This window comes from Thamnophis sirtalis, unplaced genomic scaffold, assembly GCF_051295495.1.
Source record: "Thamnophis sirtalis isolate CommonGarterSnake01/CBP01778 unplaced genomic scaffold, rThaSir2_p1.2 scaffold_5, whole genome shotgun sequence".
NCBI lineage: Eukaryota > Metazoa > Chordata > Lepidosauria > Squamata > Natricidae > Thamnophis > Thamnophis sirtalis.
In genome coordinates this window covers 23,626,724-23,642,843 of record NW_028261385.1, presented here as the reverse complement: position 1 = coordinate 23,642,843, position 16,120 = coordinate 23,626,724, and the positions used below count along the sequence as shown (strand labels likewise).

Sequence of the window (16,120 nt, the reverse complement as noted above, 5' to 3'; positions counted from 1 at the left end):
TGCCCACCTGAGCTCCTTACCGGTCTTTTAAGTCTTTGGCATTTCCGCGCACGGATGCCTCCACTAGGCCTATCCCAGGTGGCAACAATTTGACACTTGTTAAAGACATGTTGGACTAAAACTTCTAGAATGACTACCCAGCCCACTCAACTATGTCATGTGTCAATTATAGTCAAATATGGTTGCTTCCAGGGGTGGGCTGCAACTGGTTTAACAACTAGTTTGGTGATCATGCGCTTTGCGTGAGCACCAGTGGTGGGTTCCTACCACTTCAGGCCAGTTCGGCTGAACCAGTACTAGTTTGGCAGCCTGGGTCACTAGAACCGGCAGCGACCCAGGCCTGCCATGCTCCCAAACTGGTTCTCTGAGCAGCACCATAGATGCTGCCATCTTGTTTTTTGCTTCTGCGCATGTGCAGAACAATTTTTATTGTACTGTACATGGGCGCACGGCACGCATCAAGCACATGCAGGTGTGAAGCCCCATGAGCAAACCAGCAGTAGTGACAGCTGGAACCCACCCCTGGTGTGTACGCATGCTATGTGTGCATGCCTAATGCGCTTGCACACCGCGTTCAAAATACAGCAATTTGAAGCTTAGCTGCTTACTTTCTAAGGCAGCCCAGGTAGGTAGAACAGCAGAGGCACAGAAATCAACTGTGCTATGCGAATCAGCTGTGCCAGAAAGAAGGAAATATAGGACATGATAGGGTAGGGGCAGGTGGGCAGGGCCAGCTGATCGTCGGAACTACCTGTTCACCCAAACAATCCGAACTGGCAGCAGCCCACCACTGGTTTTTTCCTTTTACCAAATAGTCAACAAAATCTTTGGCCTTAGCAAGAGGAATGCCAGTTATCTGTCTTCACCATCAACTGGATTGTGTTTCAAGGTCCAGGCTAGAAGAAGCTTTAATTATTGACTGGGCAATCCTAGGAGTTGAAGTCCACATATCTTCAAGTTGCCAAGATTGAGAAACACTTGTATAAAGAGCTTCGGGCTCTGAGACTCATTTTGATATTAAGTATAAAGGAAGTAGAACAATCTTTGGTGGCTGGAATTGCAAATCCAGAGTAAGGAAAGGGCATCAACTGCATAGGATTGATTAAAGTGAAAGGGAAGTCATGGCACACATGCCCCATTTAGGTATTTTCATGATGAGGTCTGACTCAAGTATTGGAGCATGATGTCATCATGCAATTGTCCCTTACCTTCTTGCAAATCCCCTTTAATTGTTCAGACTTTGCCTGTGAAAAGATGCTTGCAGAGTAAAATTGTGGTAGAATGGAATATTCATGGCTCTGTTGATGTCCCTCTCTTCTGTTTATTAGCTGACTTCCATTCTGGAGCTGGTGAAGAACATCCCCTGTGCAGCAACTAAGCGTAGCAATCTCAGAAGAGCTCTTTCTGAGTATGCAGCACAGTTTGACCCATGCCAATGTGCTCCATGCCCAAACAATGGCAAGGCAGTGCTGTCTGGAACAGAATGCTTGTGTGTGTGCCGGGCTGGGACTTACGGCGATAACTGTGAAATACGGACACCAGATTATCATTCAGGTATGTGAGTTAATAGAGTAAGAATGCAACTATTTCATTACCTAGAGCTTTCTTAACCTTTGAGATTTCGGCATGAAATGTGTCTCCAGGCTGCTTCAACTTTTTGTAAACCTGTTTCCCGCTCTCCCCTTCCTTGTAATTCCTCCTGCTCGTATATTAGCCCCAGGTAAATTAGCAAGGATGAAACCGAATGGAGATAATTAGGAATAAATAGGCTGGAACTATTTTCTTTTAAGCAAGCTAAAGAGAACAAACTCTCCTTTTCTTCAACAGGGAATGAACAGTTTGGCAAACATTAAGCTGCTTCAGAGTATGCATTTTCCTCCCTTGCATTAAGCAGTTAAATCCCCCTTTCTTTAACTATTTATCATCTTTCTTTCTTTCTTTCTTTCTTTCTTTCTTTCTTTCTTTCTTTCCTTCCTTCCTTCCTTCCTTCCTTCCTTCTTTCTTTCTTTCTTTCTTTCTTTCCTTCTTTCCACTGCCTTATAATGGAATATCCCCATCCACACAAACTATAAGGTAAAGATAAATGTTCCCCTTGCACATATGTGTTAGTAAATATAGAAAATATAGTAAGAGCAGTGCTAAAAGAATCAAGATAACGACTTAAGCTTTGATCTCATACTGTGCGTCATACTCATACTCGTACTCTGATCACTGCCCTCTTGATTTTTTTAAATCTTTCCAGAGAATGCAACTCCACTGTATGTTTCTACTCCAGACACAGAAATATCAATACCCCCCTGGTTTCCTGAAAATAAGACCTATCCTGAAAATAAGTCCTGCTATGTTTTATGTGTGTGCCTAATATAAGCCCTACCACCAAAATAAGCCCTACCTTAGAGCCTGGCCATCCAGCCACCCATTCCATCTTGTTGCTCACAGTGCTGCAGCCGTGGGGTAAGATGGGGGTAGAGCTGCCCCATGCACCGACTTACCTCGGGGGCCCCGCAGCCAGACCATCTTTGCCCCTGACACCTGCCTCATGGCAGCAGCACCAACAGCCATGAGCACCACGAGCCCATGTAGTCACCAGCCCACTTCTTTTGCTTGCTCACAGCTGCAACGGAGCAGGAGGCTAAGTGGCATGCTGGTGTGCCGCGGCTGGGAGATGAGGCAGGTGTCAGGGCATGGATGGCCTGGCTGTGGGGACCCTGAGGTAAGCTGGTCCAGAGCGCATGGGGCAGCTCCACCCCTACCGCGCCTTGTGGTCATGGCATCAGCACATGGCTTGACTTCCTGCTCCATTCCGTCTGCAAGCAAATAGAACCCCGTACATGGAGGAAAAAGACATCCCAAAGAAAATAAGCCCTAGTGGTTGTTTGGGGGGCCAAAAGAAAATAAGACCCGGTCTTATTTTTGGGGAAACACGGTAGGAAAGATGGCATCCCCCTTGATCTCTCAGAAAAGGGCACAAAAACGGGACATAGAGAAGAATTCTAAGCCTGTGTGAAAATGAGATAGAAAAAGCGAAACCTCTTTTGCAGGGAAGAAAACTTTCATGAATCCAGAGAGCAGATTTTAGCAACATATTTTATATTTTGCCTTATCTGAGGTAGCCCTGTTGGTGGCTTCAAGTGCAGTGATGATACGATTCGCTTCATCAAAGTGCTTTTGCGTCTCTCTCAGTGATGTCTTCTGCTCCATGTAGGGGAGGTGCCTTGCTTTGTTCCTTAGATGATGGGAGGAATGTTGCTCTTGAAGCCCCTTCAAAGTGCTTTGCTTGAAACATCACCACTTGCTCATTTTAGCCCCCGGGCAAATGCAAGACAAGGGCTGTGGCTGACATCGAGACAAGCATTGGAAAACAGAGCACAGATAACAAGGCATTCAACATGCTGGGAAACGCAAGGGAAGTTAAGCCAATGTAACTGAACAGAAGGCAGAAGTGGGCTATGGGTGAATGATCTAAGGATGAAGATTTGTAACTGCCTGTTTCCATCAATCCATCCTCATGAGATAATTTGTGTTTGCCTTGGACCAACAGAGATTTCTGACTGGCACACCTACCCACGGTCTAACAAACTCCTTCCTGTCAAAGAGTAGTTTGTACCCATGGATTTTTCAAGGCCCCCTGGCTAATCCATGTTAGCCAACAACTAGATAGGGTGGAGAGGATTTTCAGAGGGCCTAGCCCGTCTCGGATACAATTCCATGTTATCCAGCAAACACATTGATCCGACAATTGGTCATTTTCTGAAGCCGTATTTTTAATAACGTAATTTTTTTAATTAAAGCTTTTAAAAAGATAAAACCTAATACAAACTAATAGAAATTATATTGGGGTTTTTTTTGTATTATAAAGTGAAGAAGAGAAAAAGCAAGCAAGGGAAGAGAGAAACAAAAAGAGGAAGAAAAATACAAAAAGAAGGAAAAAAAATACAAAGCAGGGGCTTCTGATATCCTTCATAGCAGTTATACGTACAATTATACTTTGACCTCTGACTTTAAAGTTACAGCATTGAAAGTCAGAATTAGCCATGGGATGAATGAGACTGTTCCCAAGTCATTTTGTTAGGCTAATGGACTACTTAATCGAATGCACACTGTCTCTTCCTCTATTTCTCTACCTCATTTTGCAGAAAACCATCTGCACTGTTACTCTAGGGCCATTATGGAGAACCTATGGCACACATGCCCGAAGTGATACATGGAGCCATGTTTCCTAGCATGTGCAATGTCACCTGTTCCTATTCTGGATTTTTGGCACGCATGCACACGTGATGATCAGCTGGCTTTCGTGCATTCGGCAGTGCCGAAAACTGGAAGAGCTTGGTCTTCTGTTTTCCGGCACAAGCATGCGTGCTGGCCAGCTGATCATCGTGTGTGCATGCGTGCCAGTAACCGGAAGTCTAGCTGGCTGGCGTGCATGCACCTGCAGGAATCCGGAAGTGCATTTTCTTCCAGGTCATGTCCCAGATGTGGGCGTGGTCAGGCTCCCTTCTCGGCACTGAAAAGGTTCACCATCACTGCTCTAGGGATATGTCTAATGGGAGATTTCCAAACCTAATCTTGCTTTCGGACCACCAATTCCCTAGATATTATGAGAAGACTCTTAATCCAGATGTTTTGTGAATCCTTTTCTTGTATTCCAGTTGCGGTTGATGGTAATTGGAATTGCTGGGGTTCATGGAGTCCTTGTGATGGTTCGCATAAGAGGCGGAGAAGCCGCACCTGTAACAATCCCTCCCCCCAAAGTGGAGGGAAGCCATGTGAAGGTGAACAAGGGGAAGAGGAAGCATGCTATTTTTCCATATTTGTTGACAGGTAAGACTATAATAGTCATAGGGTTTTAGAAAAAGGCTGTAGCTTGTTCTTTGCAGATGCAATGTCTTGGATTTAATTCTTTGCAATTTCGGATAAATCTGAGAAAAGAACAGTACTTAGTCACTGCCAGTCAGTTCTTTTCCTTCACAGGGGAAAACAATTAAAGGAAGCTAAAAAGAAAAGCTATCAAAAGCTGTCTCTGAATTCAATTCCCATTCTTGTTACCAGCTCAAAGCAAAAAGCCTTGTAGCAACTCCAGAAATCTTTGATGAACTTCCAAGCCAGACTAGTCAACCAGTTACCCTCCAATGATCACAGGAATCCAGTGTTTTTCATTATAGCCATGCTGGTTAGGGAAATGCAGTTCATATGTGTTGCTTCCTCCTACTTTGGGCCCTTTTTTAAAAATTTGTTTTTTTATTTTTAAACATAAAAAACAACATAAAAAAATTCTCATCCATTACATACAGCATGTCGTTTGGTTACAAGTGTTTTTGCATCCATATTCTCAATTACATTTACAATCACAGATTTTTCATCTAATATAACTAGGTATCTCATTTTCATTGTACAGTGTATATTCAATTACAATTAATATATTTTTCCCAATAAACCTAATTCCCTTACATTCTTGATTGTCTGTTTAATAACAATATACCTTTATATAATCACATATCCCGATATGAAAAAAAATTACCAACCATTTATATTTGTATATCACTGTTTTCAATTATATATAGTCCCACCAATCAACTATCGAGTATGCTTATGTTCATTATTGTCCTTGTACATCATACATTCCAACAAAGATGTTATTCCTTCATTTTTCAACATTTTTCAACTATTCTAAATAGTCACTTCATATATATACCAATTTTAATTACTTTTTTAATAAGATTATTTATCAACAAAATATCTTTATAATATATACTTAAAGTTATATATTATATCATATATGATATAATGTACTACTTTGAGCACTTTTGAGGAAGATACCAAAATGTACTAAAATGTCTAGGTCAGCGGTGGCTCAGCAGCTAAGATGCTGAGCTTATTGATCAGAAAGGTTGGCAGTTCGGTGCCAAACTTTCTGGTACAAAATCCTAGTGCCACATAACGGAGTGATCTCCCATTACTTGTCCCAGCTTGTGCCAACCTAGCAGTTCGAAGGCACATAAAAAATGCAAGGAGAAAATAGGAACCATCTTTGGTGGGAAGGTAACAGTGTTCCATGTGGCTTCAGTGTTTAATCATGCCAACCACATGACCTTGGAGACATCTTCTTAAGCGCTGGCTCTTCGGCTTTGAAACAGAGATGAGCACTGCCCTCTAGAGTCGGGAACAACTAGCACATATGTGCAAGGGGAACCTTTACCTTTACCTTACCAAAATGTCTTGGCACATATCAATTTTACAGTGCATTGAGAGTTTTGACCCCTCTTTCTTCCTTTTATTGATCTACTCGTTCTTTCCTTCTCTGTCTTCTGAGACAGAACAGCCAGGATAATGATGTAAAAAGACTACTCTCTGTTCACTGCGAGGATCCTGTGATATGCAGGATTTCTTGATAACCATCTTAGATCCTGGAATGTCTCCCAGCAGAATTCACTGCTACTTTAGCTAAAATGTCATGTAGTTCAAAATAAAGTTAAATTGTTCATTGGCTGATTTTGAAAGACCCCACATAAGTCCAGAGTGCAGTAATTTAAGAGCAATGATTTACAGCAGTCTACAATGGTTACCTTTTTTCTGTCAGGAGTTCTGGGACAAGTATATGGGGGCTATATTGTGGAAGCATAAAAGGCTCAGTGGGCCACTTTCTGAGCCATTTGTCCACTCCTTTCTCTAATTTCTCCACTCCTTTCTCATTGTCATTTAGCACTATAGTTTGCCCCAAATCAGCAGTTAATTATGAAATGATGCTGTCACAGTGGGTCTAAGTATTTCTTCCACCCTCTGGTTTAGGTTGGCCTTTAATTCCACTTCCCACAACACCAAGATTGTTGTGGCCCACCAGTGGCCAGCAGAGCTGGTGGCAGACTCAGACAGTGAGAAGGTTGAGGAGGAACATAGGCCAGTCCTGGAGTCTGATGAGGGCTCTGATGAGGGCTCTGTGTCAGAGGCAGAGATAGGGCCAGGGCCGTCTGACATTTATCAGCTACTTTCGGAGTCGGAGATCAGTGGGACAGAAGAACAACTGGAGCCTGTCCTGATGTGCACATGCGCAGAGTTGCCAGAAGAACGGGACAGTTAAGGAACAAGGGCTGACTCTGGAGTAAAGGCACAGGTGGACGGTGAATGGCCCCTCTCAAAGGGAATAAAGAGTGAAAGGGGGGTGAAGTTTGCAGGAGACAATTAGTTCAATTAATTAGTGTGAAGATTTGTTCATGACTCTCAGCGACTCCTTGCCAATTATTTTCTTGTACAGCACTGCATTTGGAAGATATCAGTCTGGCAGTTGTCCAACCCTGATAAAGTCCGTGGTTGTAAATTCACCCTTAAAAGACTGTTTCCCGGGCCTTTGCTGGATGTGAATGAGAGAAATTCACATTAGCTTAATAAAAAGGGGTTTTGTCAGGACAAGGAGTCTGCTTTGTGATATTGTGAAGCCTAGGTCAGAACAAAGATAAGCTATACCTTTGCTTTTAATTGGCATAGAACTTCTCAGCATTCTAGGCAGATTCAGCAGATTCTTCCTACTTTGGGGCCCGAGCTATGCATGCCACACAGACAACTCCGTGCTCCCTAAATCACCTCTCTGCCTTGAAATGTCGCACAACATTGTGTCCAACAGTTGGTGCTGAAGCCAAACTAGGTGCAGAATGGAGGCCACCCTGTCTTTGGCTTCAGGCAAAGCCTATTATAGTTACCTGTTCTGACCCCACGGCCTGTGAATACACCAGAACAAAGGCTTGGCTCTTTGCCACTGTGCAATTACTGAGATAACGAATCCTTTGGCTGAGGGCCCAGATAACTCACATTCAATACAGTAGTTCTGCAGCAACTCAGATAATTCAAACGAAGCAACACAGATAATCCAAACGAACAGACATGGCTAGAATACACGGATAGATTTTATTAACCACTTATTCGAATGGTTGTTTCCTGCAAATGTCCCCTCCCAACGTCTCACCTATAATCTCTCTTGGGAGGGGCCAATCACCAACCGCCTGTGCTTAATCATCTTCTGTGAGTCTGCCTACACAGTTGCTGCTTCCGTTTCTCAGCCCTTCTCAATCTAGCATCAGGGACAAACTGCCATATTTCCTCTCCACTCCTCCATGCCTCAGGTGCCTCCTGGTGGCCAACCAGCCTCTCTGGTCCCTGCTTTGAGTCTGAACCCTGCCCAGGGTCCGCCACATCTTCCATGGCAGACTCATATGGTTCCTCGCTATCCGAGTCCAGCAGCAGCTCAACCAGATCCTGCTGGGCCACAACACTTACCTATGGTACTGGTCTCAAGAGTTTGCCTATCACCTGTCACCCAATACCTTAGTAGAAATCTAATAACTAAACATGGGTCTTTGCATATTCCTACCATAAACTGTCCCTCTCCTCCAGAATCTGAAAAGATGGCTGTCTAGTGATTTCTCATTCCATTGTTGTTGTTGTTTTCCTTTTAGGGGAGCTGTATGTGTAAATGATGATGAAGCAACAAGGGAGGGGGACATTGCAGTTGAGAGACCTGAATCAGGATGCCTCAAACCAGATCCACCAGAACATGGATTTATCAGGGTAGGTGTTTTATAACTTCTCAGCCAGCAACATCTGTGAAAGGCGAATCTGTTAAAATCAGCAAGATGGCAGATGGAGCATTGGGATGCTAACTCATCCTTTTTGAATATTCATGCGATGTTGATATACATATAGAAAGGGCAGATTGTTTAACATGATTCTCTGTCTGCCATCTTGCTGATTTTAACACTCCCCCTTGGACGTTCTTGTTCTCAGTTGTTGTTTTCTTATGTTTCTTAGACATACAGTAGATACTTATTAAAAAATCCAAAAGATTAAGCAAATGTTCTAGCAAGGGATTAAGTCTTAAACACATTCCCTGGAACATCTGGTGTGTAATCTGGAGATCTTCCTAGACTCATGAAAAGAACCATGTCAAAGTCATGTCAAAGTATTTTGTTGTGATATCAAGGAGGACCTTTGCACAAATACATACTGCACTGTTCCTAGATTAGAAGGCACTGTTTATAGTCATGTATTCATTAAAGGTAAAGGTAAAGGTTCCCCTCATACATACGTGCTAGTTGTTCCTGACTCTAGAGGTGCTCATCTCCGTTTCAAAGCTGAAGAGCCAGCGCTGTCTGAAGATGTCTCCGTGGTCATGTGGCCGGCATGACTAAATACCAAAGGTGCACGGAATGCTGTTACCTTCCCACCAAAGATGGTTCCTATTTTTCTACTTGCATTTTTACATGCTTTCGAATTGCTAGGTTGGCAGAAGCTGGGACAAGTAACGGGAGCTTACTCCATTATGCAACACTAGGGATTCAAACTGCCGACCTTTCTGATTGACAAATTCACCATCTTAGCCATTGAGCCATCACGTCCCTCTATGTACACTTCAGTAATTTCCCAATAGAACTATTGCAATACACTGTATATGGGCTGCCTTTGAAGACCATTTGGAAACTTCAACTGGTCCACAGTGCAGTAACAATTGCAGTATTGGATGCACCACAGGACAGCTATGTAACAACACTGCTATATGAGCTGCACTGACTCCCAGTGGGCTTCATGGTGCAATTCAAGGTGCAAGCTTTAAAGCCCTAAATGGCATAGGACCAGATTAGTGGTGGAATTGCCTATTTCCGATGGCTTCTGTCCATCCCATCAGAACTAGCAGGGTGAACTTTTTCCAAGTCTTCTTGGTAAATTAGTATCACCTGGTAGTTTCTAGAAATCATACATTATGGAACATTTATATGGCCTGACTGTTGGCTTTTCAGATGGCTATCATGATCCAGCTTTACCCCAAGCATTAGTATACAGTATATTAATGGATGTGGTGGTTCAGTGGCTAAGACACTGAACTTGTCGATCAGAAAGGTTGGCAGTTCAGTGGTTCAAATCCCTAGCATCATAAAACAGAGTGAGCTCCTGTTACTTGTCCCAGTTTCTGCCAACCTAGCAGTTCAAAAGCAGGTAAAAATGCAAGTACAAAAATAGGAACCATTTTTGGTGGGAAAGTAATAGCATTCCGTGTACCTTCAGCATTTAGTCATGCCGGCCACATGACCACGGAGACTTGTCTTTAGACAGCGCTGGCTCTTCGGCTTTGAAATGGAGATGAGCACTGCCCTCTAGAGTCAGGAATGACTAGCACATATGTGCGAGTGGAATCTTTACCGTTATCTTTTATATTAATGGAACTGGTTGTGTTTCATTTTGTTATTGTTATTGGCAACAAAATATTTTATAGTGACCTTGACATGATTTTTCTTCATTGATCTCATTGTGTATCAAGTTTGATTTTATGTTTACCACCCAAAGTTCCATTGGCTAGATAGAAGTCCATATAAATTTGTTAAATGAATGAAAATAGAACTTAATAGAACCATCATGTTCAAGCCACCTTCTCTTCCAGAGTTAGGCATTTGATTTAAAATGGCCTTGTTGCTGGAGTCCCTGTTAGCTATGATGCTATACTTGGGTTTACGTCACAGCCATTTTTGCTGTTTTAAGGAAAAGTACAAGATAATATTAAGATTCATTGTAACTTAAGTAATTATTTATTAAGCAACTATGATCAGAGGGATCAAATTCAGCCACAAAGCTCAGTGGAATAACCTTAGTCCAGCTATTCATTCTTTCAGTCTTACTGAATTTGAGAGTTGTTGTGGAGATATGACAATGCAAAAAACAAACAAACAACTAACTACAGATTTTAATAATTCTGAGACAACTTCTGCTAATGGGTAGAATAAAGTTTGTCTAAATAGTTTTGAATGGATGAACTGCTCAAACAAAGTTGCATGAAAAACTTGGATGCTTCTACTTGAATATAAGGAACTGTTTTTATTTCATAGCAAGTCTTTTTGCTCAGCATATGAAAAGTTTCTTCTGGTTAATTTCAGAATGAGAAGAACCATTATGACGTTGGGGAAAATGCTGAAATTATGTGCTTCAGTGGATACACTCTTACTGGATATCCATTCTTTCACTGCCAGCCTGATCAAACTTGGTTGCAACGTCCTGTCGAATGCCAATGTAAGAACCATTAAGAGATTTAAGCTACTAACAAGAGTAAGGCTATGCAAACATCCAATAGAGGTTTTCTGTGTATGAAGTCTTGCTTAGTCCAAGATCCAAGTTCATGTGAAAAAATTCAACATGAGGTTATGGAGATGTATCCAGAGCATTTGCATCATGACTAAGATAGCAACCAGTGTGAGCAAATCAACATGCCCACTCTATGTGTTCTAAGTGAGGAGAGGCACATAATATCATGTGCAAAATGCTGAAGCTGAACTGAGTACAGAAAGTCCAGATTTTGGAGAAGTTGGCCACTCTTAAAGTAGAACTGTGGAAAGGGATGGGGGAAGTTGCCTTGAAGTCTTACACATCATTGGTACTAATTATCAACAGTGTTGCCATAGATAGATCAGTGATTTGACTTAGTATGTCCATTGGAAGGGGCTATAGTTCAAAGATCTGCTTTGTGTGCAGGAAGTCCCAGGTTTACTCCTGGCATCTCCAGGTAAAGCTGAGAAGGACTATAGTTTTATTCCATGAGAGTTGTCACCAGTCAATATCAATAATTAGGGATAGGTGGACTAACATATGGACTTTGGTACACAGCTTCTTCTGTTCCTAATTTTATAAACAGAACTTCTATTCCGAAGAGAGCCAAATATACAAAGGATGTTATGTCAAATGTGTTGTTGCAAACAGTACATCCCTCCCTGAACTATTTAAGACTTGGCACATCTGCTTCATTGGCTTTTGTTAGGTAAGCTCCCCATTGGGAGAGCGAGTACGTTCAGCGAAGCATTGTGAGAGTTGCATTGGAGAACACACAAACCAGCATACAGAGACACTGCAGTTTAAATAGGCTTTTACTTTCGTGGAAATAGAGATATCAGAGTCCATCAAACAGTCCAAGTCATACATGGATAAGACAGTCAGTCATCAATGTCTTTCAGTTAAGGGATAATCCAAATAACATAGTCCAGTATCATATAATCAGTTCAGTACTCAGAGTTTGCTAGCAGTTGCAAAACTTACAATAGCTCATGGCACTTTCTAACAGCCAGCTTCCAAATCAGATCAGATCAGCCCAGCATCTAACAAACAGAGAGCTAACAGTCATTCTGGCTCCCTCTTATGGCTGATTGAGGAAAACAGCAACCAATCACATTTTACAGTATGATTTAAAGAAACAGGTATAGTATTGTTACATGATTTATATATTGCCAACCCAACTGTTAGATTATATTCCCAACAGCTTTCCTTGGTCATTTCTGCGTATGAGCAAGTAGGCCACTTTGTTTTCCCTGGAATCCTAGCAGAAATGTTATCTCTGTAGCCACATGGATATGATGAAGAAATGAGAGCTGAATTGAGCAGCTTTGCTCTTCCAATAGCTCAGTCCAGTGTTTCTCAACTTTGGCAACTTTATGATATGTGGACTTTAACTCCCAAAAATTTCCAGCTAGGCATGCTGAATTGGGAATTCTGGGAGTTGAAGTCCACATTTCTTCAGGTTGCCAGGGTTGAAAAACACTAGCTTAATCCAAAACTAGCCAACCACTTCATAGTCCAGTCCTTGTGATTAGTTCATGGTTCAGTTCAAACCCAGAAAATTGGTTTAACTGGATAATCTCGGTTAGATTAAAATGAATAAATATACTGTTTGAATCAGAGGTGGTATTCAGCAGGTTCTGACCAGTTGTGGAGAACTGGTAGCGGAAATTTCAAGTAGTTCAGAGAACCAGTAAATACCACCTCTGACTGGCCCCACCCCATCTATTCTCTGCCTCCCAAGTCCCAGCTGATCGGGAGGAAATGGGGATTTTGCAGTAACCTTCCCCTGGAGTGGGAATGGAATGGAGATTTTACAGTATCCTTTCCTGCCATGCCCACCAAGCCACACCCACAGAACCAGTAGTAAAAAAATTTGAATCCCACCACTGGTGTGAATTAGTGTTTCAGTTTTCAGATTGGAGTTTTAAATAGTAAATTGTTTACATTTTTGACATAAAGCCATTAAAATTATTGAACTCTGTATTTAATTTTCAGCTCTTCTCTCATAGAATGGTAATCTCATTTTCCTCCCTCTCTTCCTTTTTTCCTCAGTATCTGCATGTCGCAGACCGGCAGCCTCAGATGTTGTCTCCATTTCCCCTTTTAAAAGTGAATATAACATTGGGGAAACAATCCGCCTAAGTTGTGCACCAACCTTTACGTTAACTGGCCATTCAGAGTACACCTGTGTAAGTGGCCCATCCTGGCGTCCTGCTGTAGTGAGACTGCTTACCTGTGAGAAAGGTAAGTGAATCGTTTATGTGACAGAGAGATTCACCTGTTTAACGTGGGGTTTGGAGCAGTGGGTTCAAATTCTCACTCAGGCATGCCACTTGGTGTGATATCCCTTTCGTGGCTGTTGAATGAATACTGTATTTTTCAGAGTATTAGACGCACCCTTTTCCCTCAAAAAAGGGCTGAAAATCTAGATGTGTCTTATACGCTGAATGTAGCATTTTTTGCCTCCCCAAACCCCACCCCCTTCACCCAAATGGCCATGCATAGCCTTTAGGAGGCTTCCAGAATGCTCCTGGGGGCTGTGGAGGGCTGTTTTTTGCTCAATTTTGCTCCCCCTAGCCTCCAGAAGCACTCTATAAGCCCCCTAAAGGCTATGCATGCCCTTTTTTTGACAAAAAATGGACACATTTTTGAAAAAAAAAGAAGGCCTTTTTTGCTTGTTTTTGCCCGAGGTGTTCCATAATTATGCTGGAACATACACACACACACACACACACACACACACACACACACACACGTGTGTGTGTGTGTGTGTGTTCGTTCCAGCATAACTAAGGAACACCTCGAGTAATTTCAACCAAACGTTGAACAGATGACTTACTCTCTATAAATAAATACTGTGGGGATAAGACACCGCAAATACCCTTCATGGTGTGTGGTCTGTTAAGATACAGCCTGTTGTGCCTTAAAAGGTGTCTACTGTACTGCCATAAAATGGCTTCTATTGTACAGTGCAGTGGAGTTGCCATGGCAATGGCTTCATAGTACTCCACAAGGGAGCTCCCTCTGATAAGGGGGAAAATCCAACATTGGAAATTATGTTTGGTCCGGACATTTTACCCTATAAATAAATACCTGGGCAAAACCAAATTATCAACTAGTGATAACATAAAATACAAAGAAATATTGATAAATAAAGCAAAGTGATTATCCAAAAGAGATTTGAGGGGAATAAACTTCTCTTACAAACGCCTGTGAAACCTGAAAAGATTTAGTATAATATATATAGTATGCATACATCAAAACATAAATACCTTCAAGAGATTAAAAAAGTAACCAGCACACTTAATAAGCCTGAGGCATTTCTGGCTGTCTGTACTCAGGATGGCTCAGATGCTCTTCATTAGCTTGATTTTATACCCTACCATGCAAAACCTGGCTATCTTTTGAGTTATTTGAGGGCTGAGGATGGAAAGGAGAAATTGCTTATATTGATTGGTGAACCCTGCTTTGCTGTTCAGAAATGGAGTGATTAGAGCATTTTGGGGTTCTGTATAAAGGTGTCAATACAGAAGAACTTTCCACTCCAGAGCAATTGTATTTAGCAAATTTAATCTGAATTCAGGTGTCTATGTTAAATAATGCTTCGTTTTTTGCTCTGGCCACACCTACTTTGGGGGATGTCACCCATGGATGCTACTCAAAACTAAATATGAGCTTTGACTCCAAACAATTGTACATTGTGGTTTAACTCAATCCTGAAAAAGTCTCTCAAACCTTTATATGGTATATCTAATAGTATTCCTATGTGATAATGCTTCTTTTTTTTTGCATTCTTTATTCTCTTGCAGATGTTCATCTACATTCTCAAAGCAATTGCAAACCAGGAGAAAAGCAACTTGACTCCCAATGTGTGTGTATGGACCCTAGAGAAGACTGCAGGTAAATTATACAGAGAAAAGGGTTTCCCATGCCAGATGTTAAGACTTGTATCATCTTAAGAAAAAATGAAGTTCCTGCTCCAACCTGTATCCAACTCCAAGATACTTCCCTTAAGTTTTTCTTCTTAATGGATCTTAGCTAAGAGGAAGTTCTTTCTTGGGAGAGAACTCTAACATTGTATAAAATTATCCATTTTCATCCTGGTGTAGGCTTTCACAGCCATCATCAGTTAAGCCATGTTGGGCTTCAGGCAGTGGTGGGATCCAAATAATGTGACAACTGATTCTCTGCCCTAATGACCAGCTTGGTAGGCGGGGCTCGGTGATCATGTGATTGGGTGGGTGTCGCCAACTCAATGTCACTCACATTGATGGGCACTTTGCCTTAGCTGTTACAATGTAATCAGGGTTGATCGGAGAGGCAGTTTCTGTAAGTAGGGCAATAAAGATTAGGCTAGAAACAACACCAGAATGTTTCCTTCCGGCCTTCCTTACAAGATTAGCCCTGTAAAGTGGGGAAAAAACAAAATGAGATTTATTCCAACAACCAGTTCTTCGAACTGCTTAGAAAATTAACATCCGGAACTGTCTGAATTTCACTGGCTTCAGGACTTTGTGACCCTGATCTAAAAAACATATTTCCTGACATTTCACCAGCAACTGTGATTGACCTCTTCAGAAACTCACTGGGCTCCTGCCTTTATAGCCAGGTGTTCCAATTGGTCAACAATATATTGCTCAGTATCAGACCACTTTGCATCTGAAGATGCCAGCCACAGTTGCCATGGAAACCTCAGGAAATCTGTTTGCTAGGCCATAGTCACTAAATTCTGAAGCCCAACCCTGCCCATTATCCACTTGTCTCTGTCCTTTGCTGAGGAAGGGTCCACACTTCACACTGGATTCACATGGGCAGGATCCAGATGTTTCATGTATTCCCTTTGATAGGGGTTGATACATTTTCCCCATATCGTATGTTCTCAGGCTTCCTCTCTCTCCTCCAAGCTCTCTCATCTCACAAAATGCCACAATCGCATCCACTCCCCCCTCCTGAGAAGTTGCATATTGTTACACAACATCTTGCACAATGTCAACATGCCCTTATATTTGGTGATGCAGCTAGGATTGGAATGTACCGTATT

At 42.0% G+C, this 16,120-nt stretch overlaps 1 protein-coding gene across 1 annotated transcript in view; it reads left to right on the top strand.

The window, feature by feature from the left end:
* The window catches only part of LOC106540086 (complement component C6), a 50,171-nt gene that overhangs the window by 27,394 nt on the left and 6,657 nt on the right, over positions 1-16,120 (top strand). The window contains exons 11-16 of the mRNA XM_087715458.1: positions 1,329-1,554; positions 4,650-4,821; positions 8,445-8,556; positions 10,911-11,043; positions 13,132-13,323; positions 14,889-14,979. Of these exons, the coding sequence (XP_087571584.1) occupies positions 1,329-1,554; positions 4,650-4,821; positions 8,445-8,556; positions 10,911-11,043; positions 13,132-13,323; positions 14,889-14,979 (926 nt within the window). The remainder of the gene's footprint in view (positions 1-1,328; positions 1,555-4,649; positions 4,822-8,444; positions 8,557-10,910; positions 11,044-13,131; positions 13,324-14,888; positions 14,980-16,120) is intronic.